Source organism: Polyergus mexicanus, unplaced genomic scaffold (assembly GCF_030449975.1).
Source record: "Polyergus mexicanus isolate NDT 795.1 unplaced genomic scaffold, iyPolMexi1.0 SCAF_6, whole genome shotgun sequence".
Taxonomy (NCBI): Eukaryota; Metazoa; Arthropoda; class Insecta; order Hymenoptera; family Formicidae; genus Polyergus; species Polyergus mexicanus.
The window spans coordinates 8397719-8423584 of NW_027223326.1; the positions used below are offsets into that span (position 1 = coordinate 8397719).

General features: G+C 34.0%; 1 protein-coding gene, 1 long non-coding RNA gene and 1 other non-coding gene across 4 annotated transcripts; 2 read left to right on the top strand and 1 right to left on the bottom strand.

Annotated features, from left to right (window-relative positions):
* LOC138934214 (uncharacterized) lies at positions 1-1852 on the bottom strand. Of its 2 annotated transcripts, none has more exons than XR_011447099.1 (3): positions 1668-1852; positions 1252-1413; positions 1-1052 (listed from the first exon to the last, which is right to left on the bottom strand). It is a non-coding gene; the product is annotated as an uncharacterized lncRNA (long non-coding RNA). The 2 variants fall into 2 exon arrangements; XR_011447100.1 differs by lacking the exon at positions 1668-1852 and adding an exon at positions 1527-1582.
* On the top strand, positions 1718-1791 carry Trnan-guu (transfer RNA asparagine (anticodon GUU)). Its single transcript has one exon. It is a non-coding gene; the product is annotated as a tRNA-Asn (tRNA).
* Positions 1853-2201: 349 nt separating the features above from the next.
* Su(f) (cleavage stimulation factor subunit su(f)) lies at positions 2202-8224 on the top strand. Its single transcript, XM_070297074.1, has 13 exons — positions 2202-2377; positions 2801-2992; positions 3184-3216; positions 4974-5071; positions 5251-5404; positions 5473-5706; positions 5818-6201; positions 6278-6524; positions 6636-6705; positions 6790-6886; positions 6977-7235; positions 7339-7473; positions 7543-8224. Exons 1-13 carry the CDS (start codon positions 2354-2356, stop codon positions 7755-7757), a joined length of 2142 nt encoding a protein of 713 aa, XP_070153175.1. The 5' UTR covers positions 2202-2353; the 3' UTR covers positions 7758-8224.
* Positions 8225-25866: the final 17642 nt, after the last annotated feature.

The following is a 25866-nucleotide window of genomic DNA, read 5'->3' on the forward strand; positions in this document are numbered from 1 at the left end:
ATTTTATAGCATATATACTGTACATAATAAAATATTTAAAAAAGGCGTAAGATCAAGTTGATTTCGCGAAGCGTGTTTATCATCGCGATAAACGTCACTGTCGCGACTTATCGCCGAAAATCTGTCCATGTTCCAGAAGCAGGGCGCGTCTCGTTGGAGCAGATAAAGAGCCGAGGAACATTGTTAATTATACGGTCGTGCGCCGATATCGATACCGGCTACCGGAGGCCAAGTAACCGGGCCGCCAGTAAAGATGGCATCGTGCACACTAACGAGTAACAAGTGGCGTGACGTTTCAGTTAGGCTTTACTTCGTCCAGGACTGGCAAGGAGGAAGATATCGGTATGCCACGACGAACCACCTATCGCCTCGCCCAGCCGGGGGCTAATTAACACAGAGATTCATTATCGACACCTAGCTGCTGGCCCGTGCGGCTACCGTCTTAATTTAAACATCCCCGATTCTTGATTCTTCCATTATTTGTTTACCTATTGTGTTACTAAATTAATAGCGAGATTAATTAAGCGAATTCAAAAGTGAATTAAATAATTTATAAATCTATATGATCAAATCACACTCTAATGTTGAGGAGGGGAGGGGAAGCAAACTTTATGCTTTAAATGTGATCATTTTTGACAGAGTGCAAGATACGAGAAAAGAGAGAAAAAGAGAGAGTCCTGTTTTTATATTTCTTGAAATATGCCTCAAATATTCAATTTATCGCTAACAATGATTTTGATAGAATTCTTGAAGTGACCTTTGCTTATTCAAGGCTTATACTATGTTAAGAGTGTCTGTTATTTTTGTTAATATTGGAAATAGTCTTTTTAGCCATGACGTCTCATTATATTATCTGTGAAATTATTGGGAACTACCCTCATGAATTCGAATAAAGATATAATATCGTGACAAGATATTTACCTGGCATCAGAAGAATTGTGCTCTGAAATTGTTTAGCGAACTTGTACTCACACAAAATGTTTGATTTAGCCTTGACTGATATTGACGATAGCAATCTCTCTCTCTCCCTCTTCAACTTTCGTTTTTGGCAACTTGAAACATAATAAAATGAGCAATGCTAATCGAAAAATAAAAAAGTGTACAATATATATAACCAGCATATATAATTTATAATTAATTCAAACTTAAAATAAGAATATAAATATTATGTAATATATGAAGAATAAATATTAATAATTTAATGAGATGCAAAATATCAATTATTTCTTACATTCTTCCGCTAATACTTACAATTAACAATTATTTTGTATATGAAGATATGTCTCCTGCTTCTTTAATCGTATTTCTCGTTTACTAGCATTTATACTTTTCTACTTTAACTCACTTTTATTAACTCAAAAATAACGAGAAGCCATTAACATACGACAGAATTCTCCGGTTACCTGCACAAAACTGTAACGCGCGATTTTCAATCGTGTACGAACATAGAATAAAAACATATAGAAAACATATTATTCTTTATAATATGGAACCCATTACATGAAGCTGCAATAGTTGTTGCCTACCTTAAGGCTCTCTTCAATTATGAGTTAGACATTTTTGTACGAAGATACTTTGCAATATAAATATACATATATACAATACGCATACAATAAATTAATAAATAATTAATTTTACTTGTATATGAAACGTAGTTAGTTAAGTACCTTTCGGGCTGTTCTATATTTTCCTAACAATTGCGACCCAGAAATCAAGAGCCTCCGTGGCGCAATCGGCTAGCGCGTTCGGCTGTTAACCGAAAGGTTGGTGGTTCGAGCCCACCCGGGGGCGTTTTCTTTTGCATTCTTTGCAAAACTCGAGAAATCAATCAATCTGTCTGTCACGTTTTACAACTTTAGTTATCACGTATATAGATAGACATATTTCCTATCAAAATGTAACGCAGTTTGGAATTATAATGACAAGGACAGCCAATCACACATCCATCACATGTACATACTATGGGTCTGTTCTTTATAGCTGAACTGGCTGCACTAGTTCAGAGCTTATCTTTCTCCTTCCAATGTGGAGAGAAAAAGATAAGCTCTGAACTAGTGCAGCCGATTCAGTTACAAAAAACAGACCTTATGATTTACGGAAAAACTGAACGTTGATTGGTCATTGAGAATCTAGTGTTATTTTCTGGTGTTGCCGCATTGTGTGTGCAGGAGACGCTGCATCTGCATACGTTGCTCGTCTGTATTGTGCATGTGCATTCTGTTTGTATATTCGCCCGAGTCCCGAGTTGCTCCGTAACGATTTCGTGCAGTGAGTGATACGGAAGATAATAATTTTCCTTTCGCGCGTGATTATTTTACAGACCTTGTACAATCGGCTACGACCGGGAAATAAAATGACAGAAGAGAAAACGGAATTTGTAAGTAGTCACGTGTTTTGATTTTCTAGCCTATTTGCATCCTAACCTCTCTTTCCATAAGGCTTATTTGTTGATCAATACGATATAAAAAATCCATCATTTATTTTCATATCACTCTTTTCCTTTTTCGCTTGAATAATGTTTGTAATGTATTATGGTAAAATTGTCCATTCTAAGCTTACGAAATGCTATAGAAAGAAAGTACATTCATACATACAATTTTACATTATAAATGATAAATCCTTTTTAAAAAAAGAATCTTTGTGTATATTAATAATATTAAATAGAATCTTTATATATTCTTTCTTTCTGCAGAAAAATCTTTTCTTGTATATATATTTATATACAAAGGAAATGAAAAATATTTGAGTTGTGAAAGTTACATATATATATATATATATATATATTTAAATTTCTTTGTAGGATTGGGGGAATGAAAAGTTACAACGTGCTCAAAAAACAGTTGATGAATCACCATATGATTTGGAGGCATGGAGTGTTCTTATAAGAGAGGCACAGAATAGACCGATCACGGAAGTAAGACCAGTATTTGAAAAACTCGTTTCAGTATTTCCGTCAGCTGGACGTTATTGGAAAATTTACATAGAGCAGGAGGTAATTTACCAAAAGTGATTTTGTAAAGTAATACAATAATATAAAAATTGTTTTATTGAATGTTACATCTTATATTACGATATATAAAAAGTCTTAAAAAATTAATAAATATTGTACTCTAAATTATCTTATTAAAAACAATTTTTATTATGTATTGTTGATATTGATCTATCTTTTATTCGTTTCTTCAGATGAAAATGCGGAACTTTGAAAAGGTGGAAAAGGTATGTTAACATTAATTTTATGGATTTATATATTTAATGAAAATAAGTTTATGTGTATATTTATATGTTATTAAAAATTAGCTCCACATCCCCAAAAATAATAAAAATAACATAGAAAACTCAGTTTATGCAGATAAATAAAGTAAGCATAAATATAAAGTATCATAAAGTATGTCATAAATTAAAATATCAAAAAATTGGTTTCTTTCGTCTCTTTTGGTATTATGTCCGCAAATACAAAAGAATGACATTTTGTATGCGATTCATATATCATTTTCATATATCATTTTTATTTAATAATTAATCAAGTTATTAGTACACGCGTCTTTTCCATATAGAGTTAGTTTTACTATATTTAATTAAATAAAATAATTTAATAGTTTTATTTAATAAATTATTTAATATAAATATATAAATTTTATTTAATAAATTTAAATAGTTTAATTTTACTATACTGTTTTTATAGAATGGATGTTTTTGTTTTCTTTTGTCGCTGTAGCATAACAGGCTAGAATTTTAGGATATTACTAACATGCAGTGTCCAAATATTACAATGTGATTCTAAGCACTTTGCATATTATATGAGGTGAATAAAAAACTATTTCACCATAAGCCAATTATTTCATTGATTAATAATCAATTTGTTAATATGTTTGGGAGGTTGTTTTCTTTGGCTACCATTTACATTGCTGGCTCTAAAGTTTATTCATTGTAAATAATAATTGCTGCTGTGTAAAAAATATGATCTAAAGAAGACAACTTTCTGAATATAATAGCCTTATATTCCTTCCTACAAAATATATTTTTATTTGTGCTTAAAAAGTATTGCTATCAAGGTATTGTATATAAATAGTATTGCAAATGAAGTAGCCATTTATAATAAATATGATTCGAGCTGTACTTACATAACATCAAATGCTCAATCAGATCGAATCTCTTAATACGTTAAGAAATATCTTATAATGTTATTTTATTCAATCAAAGGTATGAACTTCTATTTACCCTTCCTCTTAGCAATATTTGAGAAAATCTGATATAGATGAAGGCTCAAATATTGCGAGCACTTTTAGAGGTAGTATAAGATGATAAAATATTACATTGTTTTTAACATTTATACCAAATATATCGTTTCATATATATGATGTTTTTATTCATTTGTTTCAAAATATTCCATTATCATCTTATGCTGCTTCACATTGTCTTAATTTTTTATAATGTCTTGGGATCACTCATTTCCGGATCCCGCATAGGTTCAAACTTCTACAATTGGCCCCACATGCAGAAAATAAATAAATTTTTTTTATTTTGTGGGGCATTTATATATTACACAATACGTATTAACATATATTTTTATATATAAAACATACTAAGAATATCTCTCTCATTATTACTAATAAATCATATTTATATAATAAACTATTCTCAATTGATGCATTGGTGCATTATTATTTATCCTATTTTATACATACAAACCACTGTTTTTTACTATAGTGACTGTATTATTAAAAGTTTTCTTAATAAATTCTGCCTGTTATTTCCTACAACATAAATATACAATATATATATATATCCCGTAGTTTATGCATTACAAATGTTTAACTATGTGTATTAATAAAACTTGCCTTTATGGGTAAGTAATTTGGTAGATATATATACATATATATCTTCCTTTAAGAGATGAAGCTTGAATGAATTCTTATATTTTCAACATATTATTGCTGCTATAATATTTCTAAAATGTCTCTTTTGTCTAACAGCTTTTCCAAAGGTGCCTCATGAAAATTTTAAATATTGAATTGTGGAAACTATATCTTTCTTATGTCAAAGAAACCAAAGCGAGTCTAGCTACATATAAGTAAGTACATGGATATTGATTTGATTTGTAATAAATAAAAAATACGTTCTTTATTTTTTTTATCAGTTATTATAAGCATATGGATAATAATTTTATAATAGTATGCAAATGTGCTTATTTTCTTGAATCATTTCTTTTTGTTTCGATTGTGAAAGAAATTAATCGTAACATTTTTCTAGAGAGAAGATGGCACAAGCATATGATTTTGCATTAGATAAAATTGGGATGGATATACATTCATATAGCATTTGGAATGATTACGTCATGTTTTTGAAGAGTGTGGAAGCGGTTGGATCATATGCCGAAAATCAGAAAATCAGCGCTGTACGAAAGGTAATGCGTTGTATGATAACAAAATATATATAATATTCAAGTAATTTATAATAATTAACATATCATAGGTTTATCAACGTGGCGTGATCAATCCCATGATAAACATGGAGCAATTGTGGAAAGATTACATGGCATTTGAACAGAATATTAATCCAATAATCGCAGAGAAAATGGCAATTGAAAGATCTAGAGACTATATGAATGCAAGACGTGTTGCTAAAGAATTAGAAGCAGTTACGAGAGGTTTGAATCGAAGTGCGCCTAGCGTCCCACCAACTGGTCATCCTGAAGAAGTTAAACAGGTATTTATATTTCATCTTAGCATATTATCTTCTCTTTTTATTATATTCAAATTGATTTTTGCAATATTTATATACTATATTGTATGTAATATATAATGTATTTTCGTTTAGGTTGAATTATGGAAGAAATATATCGCATGGGAACGCAGTAATCCTTTAAGAACAGAGGATACATCGCTCGTTGCTCGTAGAGTTATGTTTGCGATCGAGCAGTGTCTTTTATGTTTGGGTCATCATCCTGCAGTATGGCATCAAGCGGCGCACTTCCTAGAACTGAGTTCTAAGATATTGACTGAAAAAGGTGACGTGAATGCAGCTAAAAATCTCAGCGACGAAGCAGCTACTATGTTTGAGAGAGCGACGAACACATTGTTATCGAAGAACATGTTACTGTATTTCGCGCACGCGGATTTCGAAGAGGGTAGAGTGAAATACGAAAAAGTACATCAGATATATCAAAAGTTTCTTGATATACTTGATATAGATCCTACTTTGGTTGGTTCATGTACATTTACGCGTTATATAATAATGTTGTGAACCATGCTATAAAATAAAATATCTCGCTTTACAGGCATATGTGCAATATATGAAATTTGCAAGAAGAGCCGAGGGTATAAAATCTGCGAGGACAGTGTTTAAACGAGCACGGGAAGACGTAAGATGTAAACATCACGTTTATGTCGCTGCTGCGTTAATGGAATATTACTGTACTAAAGATAAAAATATAGCATTCCGTATATTTGAATTAGGCTTAAAGAAATTTGGGGATAATCCTGACTATATTCTTTGTTACATAGATTATTTGTCACATTTAAATGGTAAGAAAGTGTGTGTGAGAAAGTTATATATAATTTTCTATATATAAATTGTTCTATGTATATAATGTCACTGTTGTAAATCACTATTATATGTATATTATATTATTACAGAGGATAATAACACAAGAGTTCTTTTCGAGAGAGTATTATCTTCTGGTAGTTTAGAACCAGAAAAATCAGTGTATGTACATAACATTTAGTTTTATCATAGCTTTATCATAAATTATAAATTTTATTTGCAAATGCTAATTTATTTCTTTTACAGTGATATATGGAATCGTTTCTTAGAATTCGAATCTAATATTGGCGATCTAGCTAGTATCGTCAAAGTTGAGAAGAGACGAAGCGCAGTATTGGAAAAGGTATTTATCCATACATAATTTATATTATATTAGCAACAAGTAATATGTAATTACTGCTCGCTCAGTTAACTTATTGCTTGTTTTTTTTAGATTAAAGAATTTGAAGGCAAAGAGACTGCCCAATTAGTAGATAGATACAAATTTTTGGATTTGTATCCATGCACACCTATGGAATTAAAATCAATTGGATATATGGAGGTATCTAATGTTGCTAGAAATTCCATCGGCACTATACCCCGTGTACCTGATCCAGAAGAAGCGATTGCCGCTTTGCCTAGACCTGATTTGTCGCAAATGATCCCGTACAAACCAAAAGTAAATCCTCTACCTGGTGAACATCCAGTACCAGGTATGTCTTTGAATGTATATATATATATATATATATATATATATATATATCAGTTTCTATCATATATAATTAGCAAACTATATATTACATTTTTGTTGTATAGGCGGTTCCTTTCCGTTACCACCAGCTGCAGCGCAATTGTGCACAATATTGCCCCCACCTGGTTGCTTCAGAGGCCCGTTTGTTGCCGTTGATTTACTTATGGATGTTTTTAGTAGAATTCAATTACCTGATCACGGTACTTATATTCATGCTTACAAATTAATTTTTCAAACGTCGTATATTATATTAAATAAATTCTTTATAGCTCCATTGCCAGTAGCGGATAATGGGTGCGATACAAAGCTGTTTGATCTCGCGAAATCTGTGCACTGGATAGTTGATGAGAGTAACGATGGTATGAGCATCGGATCTAAACGAAGACGAACGCGTTTAGGTGGGGATGATAGCGAGGAGGAAGATTTACCGCCTCCGCCAATAAATGATATTTATCGCCAAAGACAACAGAAGCGAGTAAAATGAACAAAAGAGACAAATAAGTGATAAGAGATATGAATGAATATGATATGAATATGGCTATCCGACATTAGCGTGGATATATTTTTATTATTTCATTTTTTGCGCGACCATCGCTAACTGTCGGAAGAAATAGACATACTATATATATCCGCGAGATATACGTTATGTGTACGTTTATTAAATTTCTTATGTGACACTGTGCACGATATTTCGAGTACTATGTACTCAGAAATCTGTTCATCTGAGATCTCAGAACTATATTTGGATATTGACTTTATATCCTTCATATACATACAATTGTTCATAAGATTAAAAATAATTTGATAAGGATGCAATATCGAATATCTGTTATGCTCGATGTATTACTTCTCATCAATGTAAGTAATAAGTAATAAGTATTATAATCTATGATTATATATAATGAGCCTAAAATATAAAATAATATATATTATTTTTTAAATAAATCATATTGATCTATATAAAAATACAAAAGAGGAAATACTATTCATAATCTATAAATAGGCAAATTTCTGTGAAGTCTCATATTCTCTATGAAGTCTATCGCAATTTTGGCTGTATCTGGTTGACATTGATATTTAGGCTATAATGAAATTACAGAATAAAATCATCATTGTGCAAAGCGATTTTGCTGTATCCAATCTGCGTATAATTTTTGTTGCAACTGTTATTGGAGGAGTGTATTTAATATTTTTATTTTATAGAAACTTCTATCTTAATATTCATTTAGATCTATGTAATTTATCATACAGGACCAATAAACGTGATATTAAATTATTTTATCTTATAATAACTACTATTTATATACCTATTTCTATTTAAATTTTCCAAATTGAATTTTGAAATTAAACCTTTTGAAATATCTCGGTTTTTGCATTTGACGGTAAGAGCTAAAATTTATAAATCTAGATAGAAATCTATAAAAACACATATTTAACTATCGTTCGCTATTTAGAATGGAATTTAAAAAAAAATCATTTTTCTTTTTGTCATTGATTAAGTTTGTTATTTTTTACTTTGAAATATAGTCAATAGTTTCGATGTATGAATAATTTGATCCAATTAACAAATTGGAGATATTAACGTCACAATGAAGTAAATAATTCTCGTCATCAGCGTTTCTCGCGGGTAAGGTAGACTTTGTTAGCAGGTACACAACTTTACGATAAGGGTGCAATTAAACTTTGATCACTATTCCTAGTTCGAGTGGCTGGTAATGGCCCCCTTGGGTTAACGGTAAATTGGGCTGCGGGCTTCGAAAATAGTTGGTGTCCGCAGTTAGATCTGCACCGAAAACTTGATAAACGACCGAAATCTGCACGAAACCGCATCAGTTTGTCAACCGTTTCAACAAATCGCTTGACAAAAAAAGAATTGATTTGTCAAGAGCTTAAGAATTTCGCAACGCTAATGTATAACAAAGAGCTAACATTTTATTTGTTTTTTTTATCATTTGATTTTTTAGATAGATTTTATCTCACGATATTCGGTTAGTCAATTTCAATAATAAAAACGATTCTTTTTCTCATAAAAACCTAACGCACACGCTTAAAAGAAATGCAGAAAAAACATTAAAAATGGTAAGATATATTTGCAATAAATTATTATATAATTTTTTATATGCATATAGAAATTGTTTCATCAAAATGCGTGATAGTCATCATTATATTCCGGATGAATGTTAAGTAAATTTTCAAATCACTTAATTAACACTTTAAGGATAAGGCAAAATTAATTATGAAAAAGATATAATAAAAAACGAGTAATGAAAAAGATAACATTATTTCATAATTTGTTTAAGATGAAAATATGTGCTTATTGTTAGCGTTTACCCTCCTACAGCATTTAATGCTGGATAGAGCGACAAACTTTTGAGTGACACAATAAACTCGTAGTTAACTATAGAGTATATTGACCGCTTTATCGTCTTAATTACTATTGAATGAAGTGCACGCGATGAGCAGCGAGCGGATATCCAAACTCTATTACGCGCACATAAATCCTCGGGCGTTTGACGCTTAACTACGGCATACTTGCACGTCCATCTATCTTGGGATGGGATACCTCGCACTTGTACTCTTCTGAAACCGCCTGCGCAATCGAGATTCCCTCTGATGAGCGTAACGTGTCCCCTCTTGGGAAATCGATGTCGCATGACTAATTACGCCGGCTCGTTCATCATATTTCGGAAAGCGCGATATAATAACGCGTAAAACGAAACTTTATTCATTTTTCTTTAATCAATATAGTATTTCGGATATTGTAAAGTCAATTTATTGATTTGATTATCTTAGAAAAGACGCAAAACTAATTTTGATTTTATCGAAGTTTTTCATTAATTTAAATGACGGTATTTGCAGGTCACGCCTTGTATGATCGTGAAATCGTTACGCGAGAATTGATTACATCTCGTCTCTCTTATCGGAAAGAATTGACCATTTTATCGGTAATTTTTTATACAAAAAGCACTCGATTGTTTCTCGTCGTGAAGATGGTAATGTCATGTTACTTGCGCGCGAATAGCAACCGCGGGAATCCCAGCAGACACCTGAAAATCCCTTAGAGGTCCAGGTGTTTCCGCGCCGATTCAATAACGTACTTAAACGGGCATCCTTCCGTTATCCACTTGCACTAGAAAGCTTTTACTGCAGCTACAGGAAGAGTATCGCGCGATAAATGAATTAGCAAAGATTAGCATACCGCGTAGAACGAATTGAATTGCATCCGAATCATTGGAAAATTGCAACGCGATTATTGCGAGATGAGAAGATTCGAGGTAAAAACACTTCCAATAATTAATAATTACTTCAATTAATATTTCAATGATTTTGCTTTAATAATAATTATTCCGTTAATGTTTCAATAATAATTAGTGTAATTAGTTCAATAATAATGATATTATGATATGAAGGCACATACGCAAAAAATAATTCCATAGATTGTTCCGAATGTGGAGAGATTACATTTAGCGAGTTTTATATTTTTACGCTAACGGTTTTTTTAACGAGCCAATTGTGTGTCACGACACACAATGATCCGTCTTGGAATTTTCATTTGCAGTTTAATTTATGCGCATTTTATGTGAACTTTACGAAAACCATACGATTCAAGATGATCACGAAAATAAAGTAGAAGCAAAATAGACGATCCTTAATAATTTATTTTTTGAATAATCAATTTTTTCTATTAATGCTAAAATATTGTTCAAGTATTACTTGCGTTATCATAATATTATTATATTTTTCGATTCAATGTATTATGGCATACTTCTTTCAAAACGTAATTTTTTTACGAGATGGAAAGAGCGTGTCTTTTGAATTTTACATTTCAATAAAGATTAAAATTCTGGCGAAGTTATCAGCAAGTCGCTCTTAGGATGTTCAATAATTAAGACGCTGTATTACGAGACTCGCCTGTTGCAATCTGAAGCAATCATTGATCGCCATCGAAATATATCTCGTTAACGATATTTATTTCATCGCGATGTATATAATAATGTTTGATTATGATTAATGTTGTATCTTGTAATACAAATACATAGTACGCAAATCGACAATCTTTAAAGATGTAATTTTTTTCCGAGATGAAAAGGGCGTCTCTTGAATTTTACATTTCAATAAAGATTAAAAAATTTTGATCAAGTTATCAGCAAGTCGCTCTTAGGGTGTTCAATAATTAAGACGCTGCATTTACGAGATTTGCCTGTTGCAATCCGAAACAATCAGTGATCGCCATCGAAATATCCTCTGTTAACGATATTTCATCGCGATGTATATAATAATGTTTGATTGCGATTAATGTTCCATCTTTTATAATACATAGTGCGCAAATCGACAATCTCTATACAGGATTTTTCATCTTACATTGACTATATAATAAATAAATATATATATATATGGTATATATATATATATATATATATATATATATATATAACGAATATAATTATATAATATATAATATATATATTATATTAAAATAATATAATTTGTGAGATTATTTTTTTAAATATTTCAGACAGCACAGTCCTTGATACAAGACAACTTAAAGACATTTTATGTCTTTTAAGCGCATCTTTAAGATATTTTTTAGCCTTTTTATGATGTCTGGGATATTTTATGACGGTTTTTCGTATGGTTTTTTAGGGGACAGCTGGAAATAACTTCGGGATTATAATGATTAAATAATACAAATTGAAGCGCAGTAGATAATTAAAAGCACCAAATACACATTTCGTATTCATATTTCATTCTGAAAGACATAATAATGTAGACGGAAGTGTTTTTACTCATTAAATTTGCAGAAACTGAAGGAATTAAGGGCGATTATTACGCATGAACAAAGGATAGATGGTTGTGAAGTCATACTTAATTATCGGGTAAAAAGTCTTTGTCATTTTTTTTTTTATTTCACGTCGGCGTACTACAAAGCTGATCCCTTCGTCACAAAGTTCGGAAATAAAACCAGCATGGTACCGCTCTGATTTTTCTCCATTTTCGCGACACCGACGGCAGAGAATTAGGATCTATCTGACCATTACGTACGACCGGCTCGATTTACTCGATTCCAACTATCGGAACGTATATCGTTTCCGGCGACTTTCCGCGACGTTAACGAAGATTTTACAAACTGACGCCGCCATTAATTCCGCAAGCGCGAAAATTTAGGGAGACGTCGGCCTCCTCTGCTCCGGGACGCGACTTGGGGCGGTCTTTGAAACTTTGGTTCTATCTCGGAGGAAGACAAATGACAAGAGAGCCGAAAGCAGGCTCTGACTGCTGCTCGTACCCCCCGACCTTTCATAGGAACGTTAACGCATAACTCTCGTACTTGAAAGTGTGCACGGGACACTACTCCAAGATAACTCGTAAGAGTAATTTCTTCCTCGCATCGATAACGATAAGACTAACAACTGATCCGCGATTGTCTTTCCTTCGATCAACTTTGAAATTCTGCCTGAGATAAAGGATACTCTCTATATACCCGTCGATTGTGATTTCGGAATTAGGAGATATTTCACGAGTAAGTTTTATAAATATTTATTCGCTAACTATTATATCATGCGTGCAATCACTGCGAGAAAGTTAGCTCATTTCAATTAACAAGTTTCGATAAGTTATCGTTAGCGTTGTAATGTTTAGAGCACTTCTTCACGCGTCGTCTATTTACATCATGTGAACTGTGCACAACGCGCGGCGAATCCTAAGTGCCGCCTAAAATGAATTTCACCTCGATAAATGGAACGCTTTGGGGTTTTAATTGAACACGTCGCCAGTTTATCGTCATCCCCCAGCTCGTATCGGTGGCAATTTATTGTATTACTCGTATTACCCGGCGCCGCGCGCAGGCGGACAGATCTATGAGTACGATAGTACGGCGGCAGTATTGGCGGAGTGATTCAATAGCACTCGTCATCCGGAGGCGGCATCGTTATCCTCACAATAGCTATCTGAATCCGCCCGCGCTCAACCCACGATAATGGCATTTTGTAAAATGAACGGATTGCGGCTGTCGTCGTTGGTGGCCGAGCGCATCCCCCTTCGTCCCCCATTGCCGTTAGCTCGAGATAGAAAAATACTCGAGCGGAGGAAGAATGTCGAGATATACATCCCGACATACTCGACTCGGGCAAAGAGAGAAAGCTCTTCTTTCACCCTTCTCTCTGTATATATGTATATATCTGTTTCTCTGTCTTTTCCGCGGTTCTCATCACTTTATTCCCTCGGTGTGCATTATCGACGTAATAAAGTTCTAGCGGATATTTATGCGAGATTGCCACGTTATCCTACGTGAGGGATGCTCATTCGCGCGGGAAAATTGCACCCCGGGACGACGGCTAATGTATTAACATGCGAAAGGCACGAAGGAAATGACCGGCGCGGCGGCGGTGGCAGCGCGACTTTCTTTATGAAATAATAACGTTGCACATTGAAGAGATGATGATATTAGTCGCGCTTCTAAGATTTACGGGCGAGCGCAATTGGACGATGCAACGTAATGTAGCTTTGTGCAACGAAGGGATTAATGAAGAAAAAACGCATTATGTGACTACGCTTTCCTTTTTCTTTTACTCTCCTTTTGCACCTCTCGCGTCCCTTATTCCCTTGTGTCTTCTTTCGCCGATTCTAAGAAGTTATAATGCTAACTCTATATTTCCTTATTATTTGTACCTGCAGATAACGTATACTGTACATTCGTTTTTATAAACTTTCGGTTATTTGTATTATCAATGTACAATTTTTTATACTTTACAATATAATTTTTTGTTTAAGATACACGATTCGTTAAAATCTTAGTTATTATCAGCAGCGCATACTCTCGTTCACTCTTTACTTATCTTATTCATTATAAATATGAATGCATAATTAATTTAGTCTAATTCATTAGGGGCGAGTGGACAAAAAGCAACTGAAACTTGTGTCTCGAGTTAATGTGTAATACACGGATACATAAATGACAATTTGTGTTACTTCCACTTGCATAGAGGTGTGGCATGTCAAGCGATATGCATCACTAAACTCCAACTAGACATTCGACGATAAAATATCTTTTGAAAAATGTATACTTTTTGTCAATTAATGTACGATATATTTTACGAAATATACACCCGTAATTAACGCGTTTTTGTGGAGACAAATAAAGGAATCCCGATGAACATTGCAAATATTGTAAATTTATTCGTTCTTGCATCCAAAATGATAACGCGAAAGTCGCAAACGATTGGGCACGCGAATATAATAGTGTTAATTACACGGACCTTGTCTAATTCTAATTAGACCGATATCCATGCCGTTAATATTAATTACCCCGCCCTAATTGCGTATATTCCGTTAAATTACTAACGCAATCCTGCGAGCGATGACGCACGTCTCTCTTTGTCTCTCTCCGTCTCTCTCTCTCTCTCTCTCTCTATCTCTCTCTTTCTCGCTCTCTCGCTCTCTGTCAGCGGATTCATTTGTAGTCGTATAACGTAATATTTATGCACCAAACTCGCGCAATACGGGGTTACATCCTCCTCGTTGAGGATTGCAACTACGATCGAGAATGCTCATCGCAGATGCACGGAGTCTAGGCATAATTTGTTCAACGCACAACACGTTACGAATAAAGGCAGATACGAAATGGGGATGCAGTGTGGTCGCTGGACTAGAGTTTACTGCCTGGAGCACGTTATATTATGCAAAATGATAATAGCATGCTCAAATCAAGTTACGTATACGGTTGCGTATTGATACATTTTGTAGTCTGAATACATAAGTAATATATTAGACACACGTTAATCCAGCGAAAAGAAATTTTAGAAATTTTCTTAGAAAAGAATTAGAAAATAAACTGCTACGATAATTGGTTTTTAGATTGTGTATTTGCTATTAGTAATGAAACTAAACTGTAATTTATCAAATATAGAAAAAATCGAGTAGATAAGTACATTTCGCTTTATAAAAGTAAAAATGATTTGAAATTAAAGGAGAACTATCGGTAGATTGACATTAGACAAGATATATATATATATATATATATTCTTATTAGTAATATATCTCAATATTTTTTATAAAAGATTTATAAATAGATTCGAGCAGCCACGATTTTAATGCACTTTCCCGTGAAGCCATTTATTTCAAAATCGTTGTAAGCCCAGGTTTTAAAGTATTATAAATTTAAAATGCAGATATCGGTTCACAAACTTATATAACAAGATTTACGAACTTTCGTAATTTTGATCAGATGTACGAAAGTTCACTTACGTCATTTTCAAATTAATAATTTATATGACGATGAAGAGGAAAAGATAAACATGGCTCTATTTCGCATTGATCGTTGATCTCGTTGCGTAACTTTGATTTACAAACTTCCGCAATTAAATTTTTACTGAGGAAATTGACTAAATAATCTATGTGCAACAAGTATTGTATAATATTGAAAATTCGGGCACAGAGACAACAATCAATTTTGTCAAAACAAGAGCACCTCCTTTTTTTTTACGGATGACTCTTCGGAGTCGAATATCGGCTCAACGATACAAGCTCTGTAACGAAAAATAAGGTTAAGAGCTTCATTTCCGTCGTTTATCTGTACGTACGATCACGACTGGAACGTCGAACTGCCATTGAAGACCGAATCAGCAGTGCTGCAATTGCAACCGATGCATCCACTCAACCGATGGGCGTTCGACGTCGACGATCATTGATAGCTCGAGTAGGTTCGGGTCCGCTGGAATATCTCTACATATATTTGTATGCGTATGTATGTATATATACAAAACTTATGTGTAATGCACATATATTACATACACGTGTCCGTATCTATGTGCGCGTCCAGACATCGCATATATCGACGTTCTCTTCCTGTGCGGTTTGATCCCAATTTCGCAAAGATATCGATCGCTGCATAAGAGAACCTTTAAAGAATTCCAATTTGCGTCGCAATTATCCATATACATATATAACGATGCCAGTCACGTGCTCGCGAAGGATATTGTCACCGGACATGGTCAGCCTTGGAATTTGGTATGACGTGTAAATAGCAGCTGGATTATCTCCTCACGTTCGAGTCTCGTTGATTTATCAGACTTGCGCTTTTATTTCATCCAAGTAAAATAAAAAGTTCTAGCACACACGTCAATTTCTTTATTATCATTTTATATAATCGCGAGAGATATCCGAGACAGAGAGAGAGAGAGAGAGAGGGACACACACGTTGAAATTTCATGTGTCACATTAACTCGAACGTGGATAATGAAAATGGTACGCCACATTGTTAACCGAAAGTGGAAATGGCATTGCGCTATCGACTTGTTTCGTGCTTGAATACGGATTTATTGATTTCTTCGAGACGACTGTGCGTTATTCGATTGGATGTTCTCGATTGAAAAAGCGTCGCGATAAGTTAGCGTGCACATGACAGCTGCATCGACGTAATCTTCGCGATAGAGCTGCACGACTTGACGAATTTCAACGAGATTCCGTATTCGTCCCCGTTTGGAAAGACTTTATTCATAAATTATATATGTACACGTGTGTCAAATTGTATAACAGAATTAACAAATTAGAGAATCGCCAATAAAATCGATAAGAAAAAAGGAGTACGTTCTCGTTGACGCAAGCGTATTGAAATTTAATGGGCAGCTTTTGATGCGTTTAATTTCCATATTTTAATCTCAAATGAAACAGAGCAAGCCGAATATATTTATATTTTTCACAGGATCAGAATGTGATAAAATAACTTTGCATATTTGACAGGTATTTTACACACATTAATACATTTATAAATTTTTTATTTTAAAGTAAAATTATAAATACTGCCTTTATATAAAACATATATAAAATTTCAAACAAAAAAAGGAATTTTGAAAAATTATCTTTACATGTTGTCTAAGATAAGATTCGTTATCTTAAAGTTATGAATCAATAGTGCAACTTTAAGATACATGTTGGACGATTTGTTTGCTGAAGTTACACTCGATTGTTGTTACGTTTATGGATGTGAAATTGCGAGAAATTAAGAGAATCTCGAAATGTACAATCGCGTTCAGTGAAATTGATAACATGCGAAAGCGCGCTATGATAAGTAGCATCGCTAGTCCGGTAGGGCGGTGAAGGAAGCGAAATCACGATAAGTAAGAGGGGAAGCGAGAGAGCGAAACGGCACTATTAATCAACGAGGGTTTTGTTATTTTATTGTATAAAAGAACCTCGTTGCAACACTACACCCTCGGAAACCCCCATTGCAAGAGGCATCCCACCGAGGGGTGCAACTGCCTCCTTTCTCTTCCCCGATTATCCGACTCGCCAGCGAGAATTAAAGGCGCTTACTTCTAGAATTGGAGGAATCTTTAATTAGTCTTGACAAGCACATTTCATTCCTTCCTACTACGTGACAGACCGCGTGAATCACGCGAAAGCACAATGCTCGCATTTCCGGTCTGCACTTGCCTTTCGCAATTGCACCGAAACGGGGACAAATAAAATTTACAAAGTACACAGAGAGCGTGCTTAACCCCTCCCTCCTCGTTATCGCGCATATTGGTTAGTCAAACATTGATCAAGGGGGTGCGTTTTAATTTCGCAATATCGAAACGCTGCAGTTACGTTCAATGGGAAATTTACGCCGATCTTTACTACGTACCAGTCGAACAACAATGCTTGGGAGTATTAACTATAGAATATGAGGGTGTAATTGAATCTTGTAATTATATTTGTGTTTGAGAAAGAAAAGGACGCATTTTTTAATGCGCAATTACCTGCTTTAAACTACAAAGTGACTAATATTCGTTATCTATTTTATTAAGCTATTTTAAAGTAAAAAAAAAAAAAAAGGATATATAGTGTACATTCCCGAGTGTAGATGCAGTTTATAAATCTGTCAGAAAATATCTCATTTTACTTTTAATATGTTGACCAGGTTCAGTCTGCACTCAAGGCTGATTCAGAGCTGTTTCTGAATATAACATATCAAAGGAATATATTACATACTATACATATTTTAATTTTGTGCAAAAGGATGAATATAAATGAGCGCAGTCTGTGAGCAAACGAATGTAATTATAAGAGAATTATTGTAGTCCTTGAGAACAAAAATATGAACAGATTTATTTCACTTTCATCTATATTATCCTTAAGCAATTCGGAATCGATTTTTTAAAAAGAAACTTCAATAGACATTATTATTCCAACAAGTTTCATATGAGATGTAATCATATTGAATAAGATTTTATTGCTTATTTAAATTCAAAACTTGCTACAAAATATAATCTTTCCTGAGAAAAAATCGTCTTGAAAAATTCTGCACATATATAATAATGGCACTTTACAATCTTTGCTATAAATAATACTTTGATGTAGAATAAGAACGATACTTTTGTCTTTGATTAGAAAGATAACCACAACATAATTCGAACATCAAATTTTCATTTTAAACATGTTTTGCGCGAGACTCGCGGACGTACGGCACACACGCGTTCGCGCGCGTGCATAAATGCGTACGTATCTATACGCGAGCACAGAAGGGGATCCCTTTGTATACCGCGTGAATGGGAGCTGAGGCGTAATCACAAGTTACAAGATCGTAACGATCATCCACGGATCAAAGAGACGGGTTTTCACGACGTAGTTCGCGAGCTTGCCAAACGAAGCAACGAGTTCTCCGCGAACCTTCGTAAAAGTTCACGAGGCGAATACGTGACACGCGAAGCGAAGCTCGTCGGGGAGAGAGCGATGCGTCGGCATTCTCCATTATGGCAAACGCGCACTTTGCCACGGGCTTCGTGCCGCGTGCGGTGCAAAATGCGGGAGAAGGATGAATTTTCTGGCGCGTTTAAACCTCAAAGGACCTCCATCCGTGGATTTCAGCCAAAATGTTTTAATTACTCACGGTACAAAAGCATAGGAAACGTAAAAAGCCCGCGCTCCGGCACCGGTTGAAAAATTAAAAGCGACGTGACTCTACGGGCCGCACCCCGGCGTCGTCGCCTTCGCGCGCGTAAAACATAGAATTAAATTAAAGGAAAAACAAAAAAGAAAAGAGACACGCGCGCGAGACACACAATGACGTTATTGCGTCGCGCCTTTATCTCGTTTGAGCGCTATTATTTTAATTTTCCGCTTACGTACTCCAATCCGCGATTTTGAATTCCTCATTTAATTTTTGATTAACACGTATTTCGTCACGGCTATTTAATTCCAAACCGCACATGTCCGATTAATCACCATAATTAGTTGCGATAAATTAACGCAAGTGTTCGTGAAAGCGTCCGCAGGACAGAAGGGGATGGCGCGTTTTCACTTCGGGGTATGTAGACCACACCGGGAAGATAGATAGAGGTTTGTGGGAGATACATTAAATAAACTAAGCGAACTATATGTACGCGGTCTTGAATGAATGCCTTCCGGTAAATGGAACGCTAATTAACGGTAATGAGCAATATAAGTTGTCGAATTATGCAACAGTGTTATCAACACAGTTCGAGCATATTCAAAATAGTAACAATATCTCGCATATTGTGGCGATACAAACGTCTATGGTCAATTCCGAAATAGGTATATTAGCAAGATAAACTGTATAACGGGAGATGTTTGAGAAAACATGTGGAATATTCAAAGTTGATCGTTGATACTGCTGATGCCACGTTATTAGCAACATACGTAATTGCGGTAGACAATGCTAATAGCGTAATACAATAATTTACGAGATAATCTTCTATTTTGGACATTTTTCAGTCAAATATAGAAAAATATAAAAAAGTCGAAAAGATTCAACGTATGATATTTTAATAAAAATATCTTGAAAAGAGATTGGTTTTCGAATTTGTATTAATATTGATAATGAAAATGTTTTACAGAGAAAATAAAAATATATACAATTATGCGATATAAAGATCTGAAATGTACGTTCAGTTTCACATTATATACATAAACTTAACTGAGTTGATACTTACGCTAGAGAAATCGAGAAAATGTTTCAAAACATTTTATCGACAAAGATTTTATCAACAAAGATTCTTTAGAGAGGAAATTGAAGTAGCCACGGCGCAGAGTATGATTCCCACTACGCTAGTTTGAGGGATGTCGAGGGCTGTTCTTCAAACATTGCTGGGAATTCTCTCTGTTTTACATCCGTCGAAAAGAAAAAAGAAAAAAAAAACCGCAACCGCAACGTAAAAGTTGCGAGAATTTCATCGCGAGAAAGTCGGCGACGGAATAGCTAATTTTCTGCGAAACAGCCGTAACGCATTTAGGAGAGTGGTTTCTTAGCGTGCCATTCGTATATCGTTTTACACATCCGCGCGTGTTTATATTTTCTCGCATCTCTTTACCGCTCGGTGCACCGCGACTCGACTTATTCCATTACCGCGCCTCTCTTATATTGGCGCGCGAACCACACCGGGGGCGTCTAATTTCGCGTCCCTTATTTCTCGGACCGTAAACACGCGAAGGAAATCCTCGTGCTCGTAAACGGGAAAACTCGGGGGTTCAAATTGACTGAGCGCGACGCACGAGTGACCTAATATAAAGTGACAAGGATCTTCACCTGAGGATAGTTCGTCAACGCGCGTTCGTTACTTCCGACAGACCCTTCACAATCTAGTAAAAGATAACTAAAGTAACTAAAGCAACTCGCGAAATTTTTAAACATTATTTCTTGAGAAAATTTCTCTCGAATACTCATATAATTGATCCTGCAGATGAAATCAAAATCAATTTATATAATCGATAGATGAGATCGTTTATATTTTATCTCCTTTTCATTTCTATTATCGTTAGATGTTGTTTATAACTACTTATATAATTTTGAATTAATATACATAATGAAACAATGAAAACGAAAGTCTCAGCGATCTTGTGAAAAACGAATTAATTTTTGTCGTATGAAAGCGGGATTATAAGAAGATGCTTTTTGATCGTACGAAAATATGAAAAAACATGACTCACGTAAACGTTTCTCGTGCCAGATGGCTGACATTTGGCTTTGTAACCCAAGTTTTCACTGTAAGGGATCGATACTATTCGTCGTCAAATTTTCCTTCCGTTTTGGCTCGATAAGCACAGAGCGCAATCGTGAACTGAGAAACTGTCGAGCTAGTTTCGACGCTTGCCAAAGATCTTAAAATCTTTACTTGAAATTCAGCGCAACGTTTTCTTACAACACTTCAAATCATCCCACATATGAAATATATAATAATATATTATTTTTAAAAATGTACACACATAAATATTATTTATTTAAAATTTGATATAAAAATGATATTTTTTAGGTACAAAAAAATTTTTAATCCTTTTTTAAATAAATATATCAGAAAATCTTTAAAAAATGGTAGAAAAATTAAACTTTCATTTTATCTTTCTCAGATATAAACATACTTCGCATACAGTAATTAAAAATGTGTATTTTACACATTTTGAAGAAACATATCTTAAAAGAATTAATAGTATTTTTTTATTCTAATATACAATATATGAAATTATTAAAACTTTTTGAAATAAAAATAAAAATAACACATTCCGTTTTCTCGAGAAAAAAAAATCGAATACTTATTATTTGTTGTATTTTTTTCATGCGATTCTGCAAGAATGTTGGAAGTTGTTTGAAGAGGGAAAGTTGCGAAACGAAATAAAATACAAAATATGTTTGTAAATATTATTTGCCCTTTTAATTAACATAGAAAGCGCACCCATGGAGGGTTACCGGTAAACATCCCCTGAGGTCTTTCTCCCGTATTTGTATGGAGTGAATCTTTTTTCCGGTTATACGGAGTGGCACAATGCCGTTTTATGTATACCCTGTAGCTAAGTTCGTAATTAAGCCAATCGCCAGATGTATTATGCAAGCATAAATCGGCAGCGGAAAGTTATAATTGAGTATGAATAATTAAAGTACACGTCCAAACTCCTATTTATTTTTCACAACAACATGAAAAGTCTCGTCGGATATTTATAACTTGTTTCGTACGCAGATACAAAACAGTCTTAAAACAAGGGCAACGCATAATATGCGTAAAAGCCAACAACCCTTTACTAGTATAACAATACTTTAATGCCATTTTATGCAATCTAAACATCTAGATTATTCAAAAACATGTCGTTTGTAAAACTTTTGTTAAATAATTTATATCGCTGTTTAAAACGCAATGTTAATTTTAGATTAAATATAAAAAACTTGGGAAACAAGATTGTCACTTTGCTATTTGATTTATCTTTCATAAATGGATCAATGTCTTCCAGAAACGAAGAAATAACTTAGCCCAGAAGCATAATTTAAGATATATATAGTTTGTAAGTATGATACATAACAGGTATTTTTAAAACAATGATAATATAAAATTATATATATTTATATAAAATATATATAAAGAACTAAAAATATATATCAGTTTTGTACGGTGAAAAAAACCATGTCGATATCCGCTATGATCATCAACGGTACAGAAGGAACGCTCGCGATCCGCAGACATGTTTCGATTTCATACGCGAATGCACCTGCCATTTTCTCATATGTATAGAAAGTAGAAAGTGTCAAAGAATAATGAAAAATTTATTATCCGTCGAGGAAGCCGAAATATGATTCTGGGGAAATAAATAACGCTAAAGCGTATCGGAGTATGATGGAATCATAGTATGCGTCATAATACATATATGTATATACAATATCAAAATATGTTACAGACTCTCCCGTAAAATAAAATACGTAGTTACATATTGCACACCTATATTATAGGTATATTTTGTTCAAGCTTATTATAATAAAGAACACGGATATAATATATTGTAAAATAAAACTAATAAAATAATATAAAACTTCTATAAAATCAACTTTTCTTGTTAACAGTGTTAGTTCGATAATTCCTGAAACATATATTTAGCATGAGAAACAGCTGTTTTTGAATGACTAGAACAGCTTTTAATTTACAGCGAATACTTTTCTATCCGCAATTATGTTTTTGAGGACTTGAATGCTTAATTAAGACATTTGCTATTGTGTTTGCCGAGAATATATGTATTATGTTTGTATGCGTATATTATGACCGATGCAAATTCGGTTATAGATCTCTCGAATAAAGTCCGACAAAGATGCAGGACTCGCGAAACGGTTAGAAAAACACGAGCAGATGAGCACGGAAGGGACCTAAACCGGCGAGAATGGGAAGTTGGACGTGATCCAATGCGAAGGTAATCGGCAGTCTCGGATTTCGTTCAAACAGTAAAAACTCCTCGAGTTGGAACTCGACCAATAGAATCGGTATTGCGCCGTAACTTCCTCTTACGGCCAAATAACAAGTAGCCTGTAAAATTGAAGCATTCAATTTTACAAGCCGCGGCGTCGAAGCCATCGAGAGTCCGATAGCAAAAAAACTAGTAAAAAACGTGCTGCTGCTTCGAGCTTGTTTAGAAATTTAGCAACTTCTGCGTTAGCGTTGCGAAAGTGTGTGTTTATATGTTTTCACTTGCTTGAAAATTGTAAATTGTTATATTCTATATCAATGTAATTATGTCTTGTAAGATAAATATATGCTATTATAACATTATAAACACAGGGAATTTTCAAAACTGCCACTTTTAACAGAGTTTCTTAATTATAAATAATTAAAAATGCAAATTTTCTTGCGAGCTATATGAATATCATTAATAAAAAATTATTGTTTATCACATATTTATTCAGAAAATTTTAAGTTGAGTTCAATATCATATAAATATTTAACTTATATACGCAAGATATAAAAAAAGTTACGATAAATAAGAATAAAAATCTAAAAATTGTTTCGAAAAAGTTGATTTCAAATTTATTGAGGAATGTATTATTAAAAATAAATAGCGAAATTTTCTGGAATACTGCGTTAATCTTAAATGATAACATTAAATAATATAAAGCATAAATGTTATTTTTTTTTTTGTTCTCTTAGAATTATTTTTCTATTCATTATATACAATTTTTGGTTTTGAAGATGTACGCAATCACATTTTAAAGTATGGCATTCTTTTTACAGATAGCTCTCAATTTTTCCAGCTAGAATCAATGATGCCAGTTAACGAACAAGAATGATTACTTTAAGAAAGAGATGAAGAAATGGAATTAATTTTCAATGTTCTCATCCAGACGTGAAATACGATAGGAAAACAAATCTCGGAGATAACAACGCGAGATCTATGAGAGGAAGAGTGATCTGATTCCGTAGCCGGGGTATAGTAAGATAGCTGGAGATGGTTTTACTTAAGAAGCCTCTCTCTCTCTCTCTCTCTCTCTCTCTCTCTTCCGGCCTACCTTACCTCACTGTTAGCTAGATGCGGTTGGAGTTTCAAGTAAACATCCGGCTGGGCCACTTCCTCCGGGATCGAAACTACGGCATATCTGATTTTCTAACTGATCGTGCTCCAATAACTCTCATCCCTCTATGAGATTACGAGTCTCTCTATTTCCGCGCGAGTCAGAATCTGAACTTGGATGAGCAATAAACTGCGACGAATGTTACTTCTCCTCTGATTCACTTCCCGAATTAAAATTTGTTGAACGTAAAAAATTGGTTTAGTACATTTATGATTTTTATTTGATTTTATTGTTTGTGAAAACAAAAACATACGTTAAAAATTGAATGTAAATGAATATCTTATTCATTGTTTGTTTGTTGAAACTTGGACATTGATACTAATAATAATAATAATCCAGCTTAAAAATATAATAAGTTAGATGTTGAAAAATATTTATTTTAATTAGGTGAATTAATTAAAAATAAAAATTTAATATTATTATACAATTTTTATCCTCAATATAAACATTCAAAGGAGACTATGAAAATATTTAAAGAATATTTTTTTTAGATATATCTTCAATACTTTTTCTTGTTTGATCCACGTTTCAGGATAATTGCGTAAATTTTTTATTATTATATGAATGTTGATACATTAATATCTTTTGACGTAACCATTGAATCGACATAGCATTCAATGGAGCATCCTACGAAATTCGCGAGGCGTACATATAAACGTGTGTGTTTTGCACAATACTCTCTTCCTCTTCCGTATCTCCTTCTCTCTTGCGACGATTTTAATGCGCGCATTCATCACGCGGACCAACAACATAGCACCACGAAGGCAACCTGAGCGCGAGTAGGAGCAATGGAATAAATTCGGCGAACTCTGATGCGGCATAAACGGCGTTCGCCCCCGATGACCGGACGCCCACCATTTAAACGGGAGCATTATTCACTCGCGGCGCGCGAATCCCTCTGCCTCCCCAGCGACCCAGGGTTAGTCCTGTGCGCCATTTTTGCCACCTCCAACAAATTCACGCAAATTTACATCGGTAGATGTCCGACACTCTCAAACACGCTACCGGACAACGACGTCTATTACGCTTTCCGGGGAACGAATGCGGATCGGACCGTCACCGTGATAGGCGAACCATTGTTCAAGAATCCGAATCTGTTATTTTAAAAATACCCTCAACGCGCGATACACGCTCGAAATACTGTATTTTTTCGAGGGATGTTTTCCCAGCGCGGCAACGCCAAGATTTTCGCCGCAATACTCGTGAACAATTTCCAAGTGCATCCTATTTTCCTTAAATAAATAAATAGAAAATGGCTTTATGGGATATATATATATCC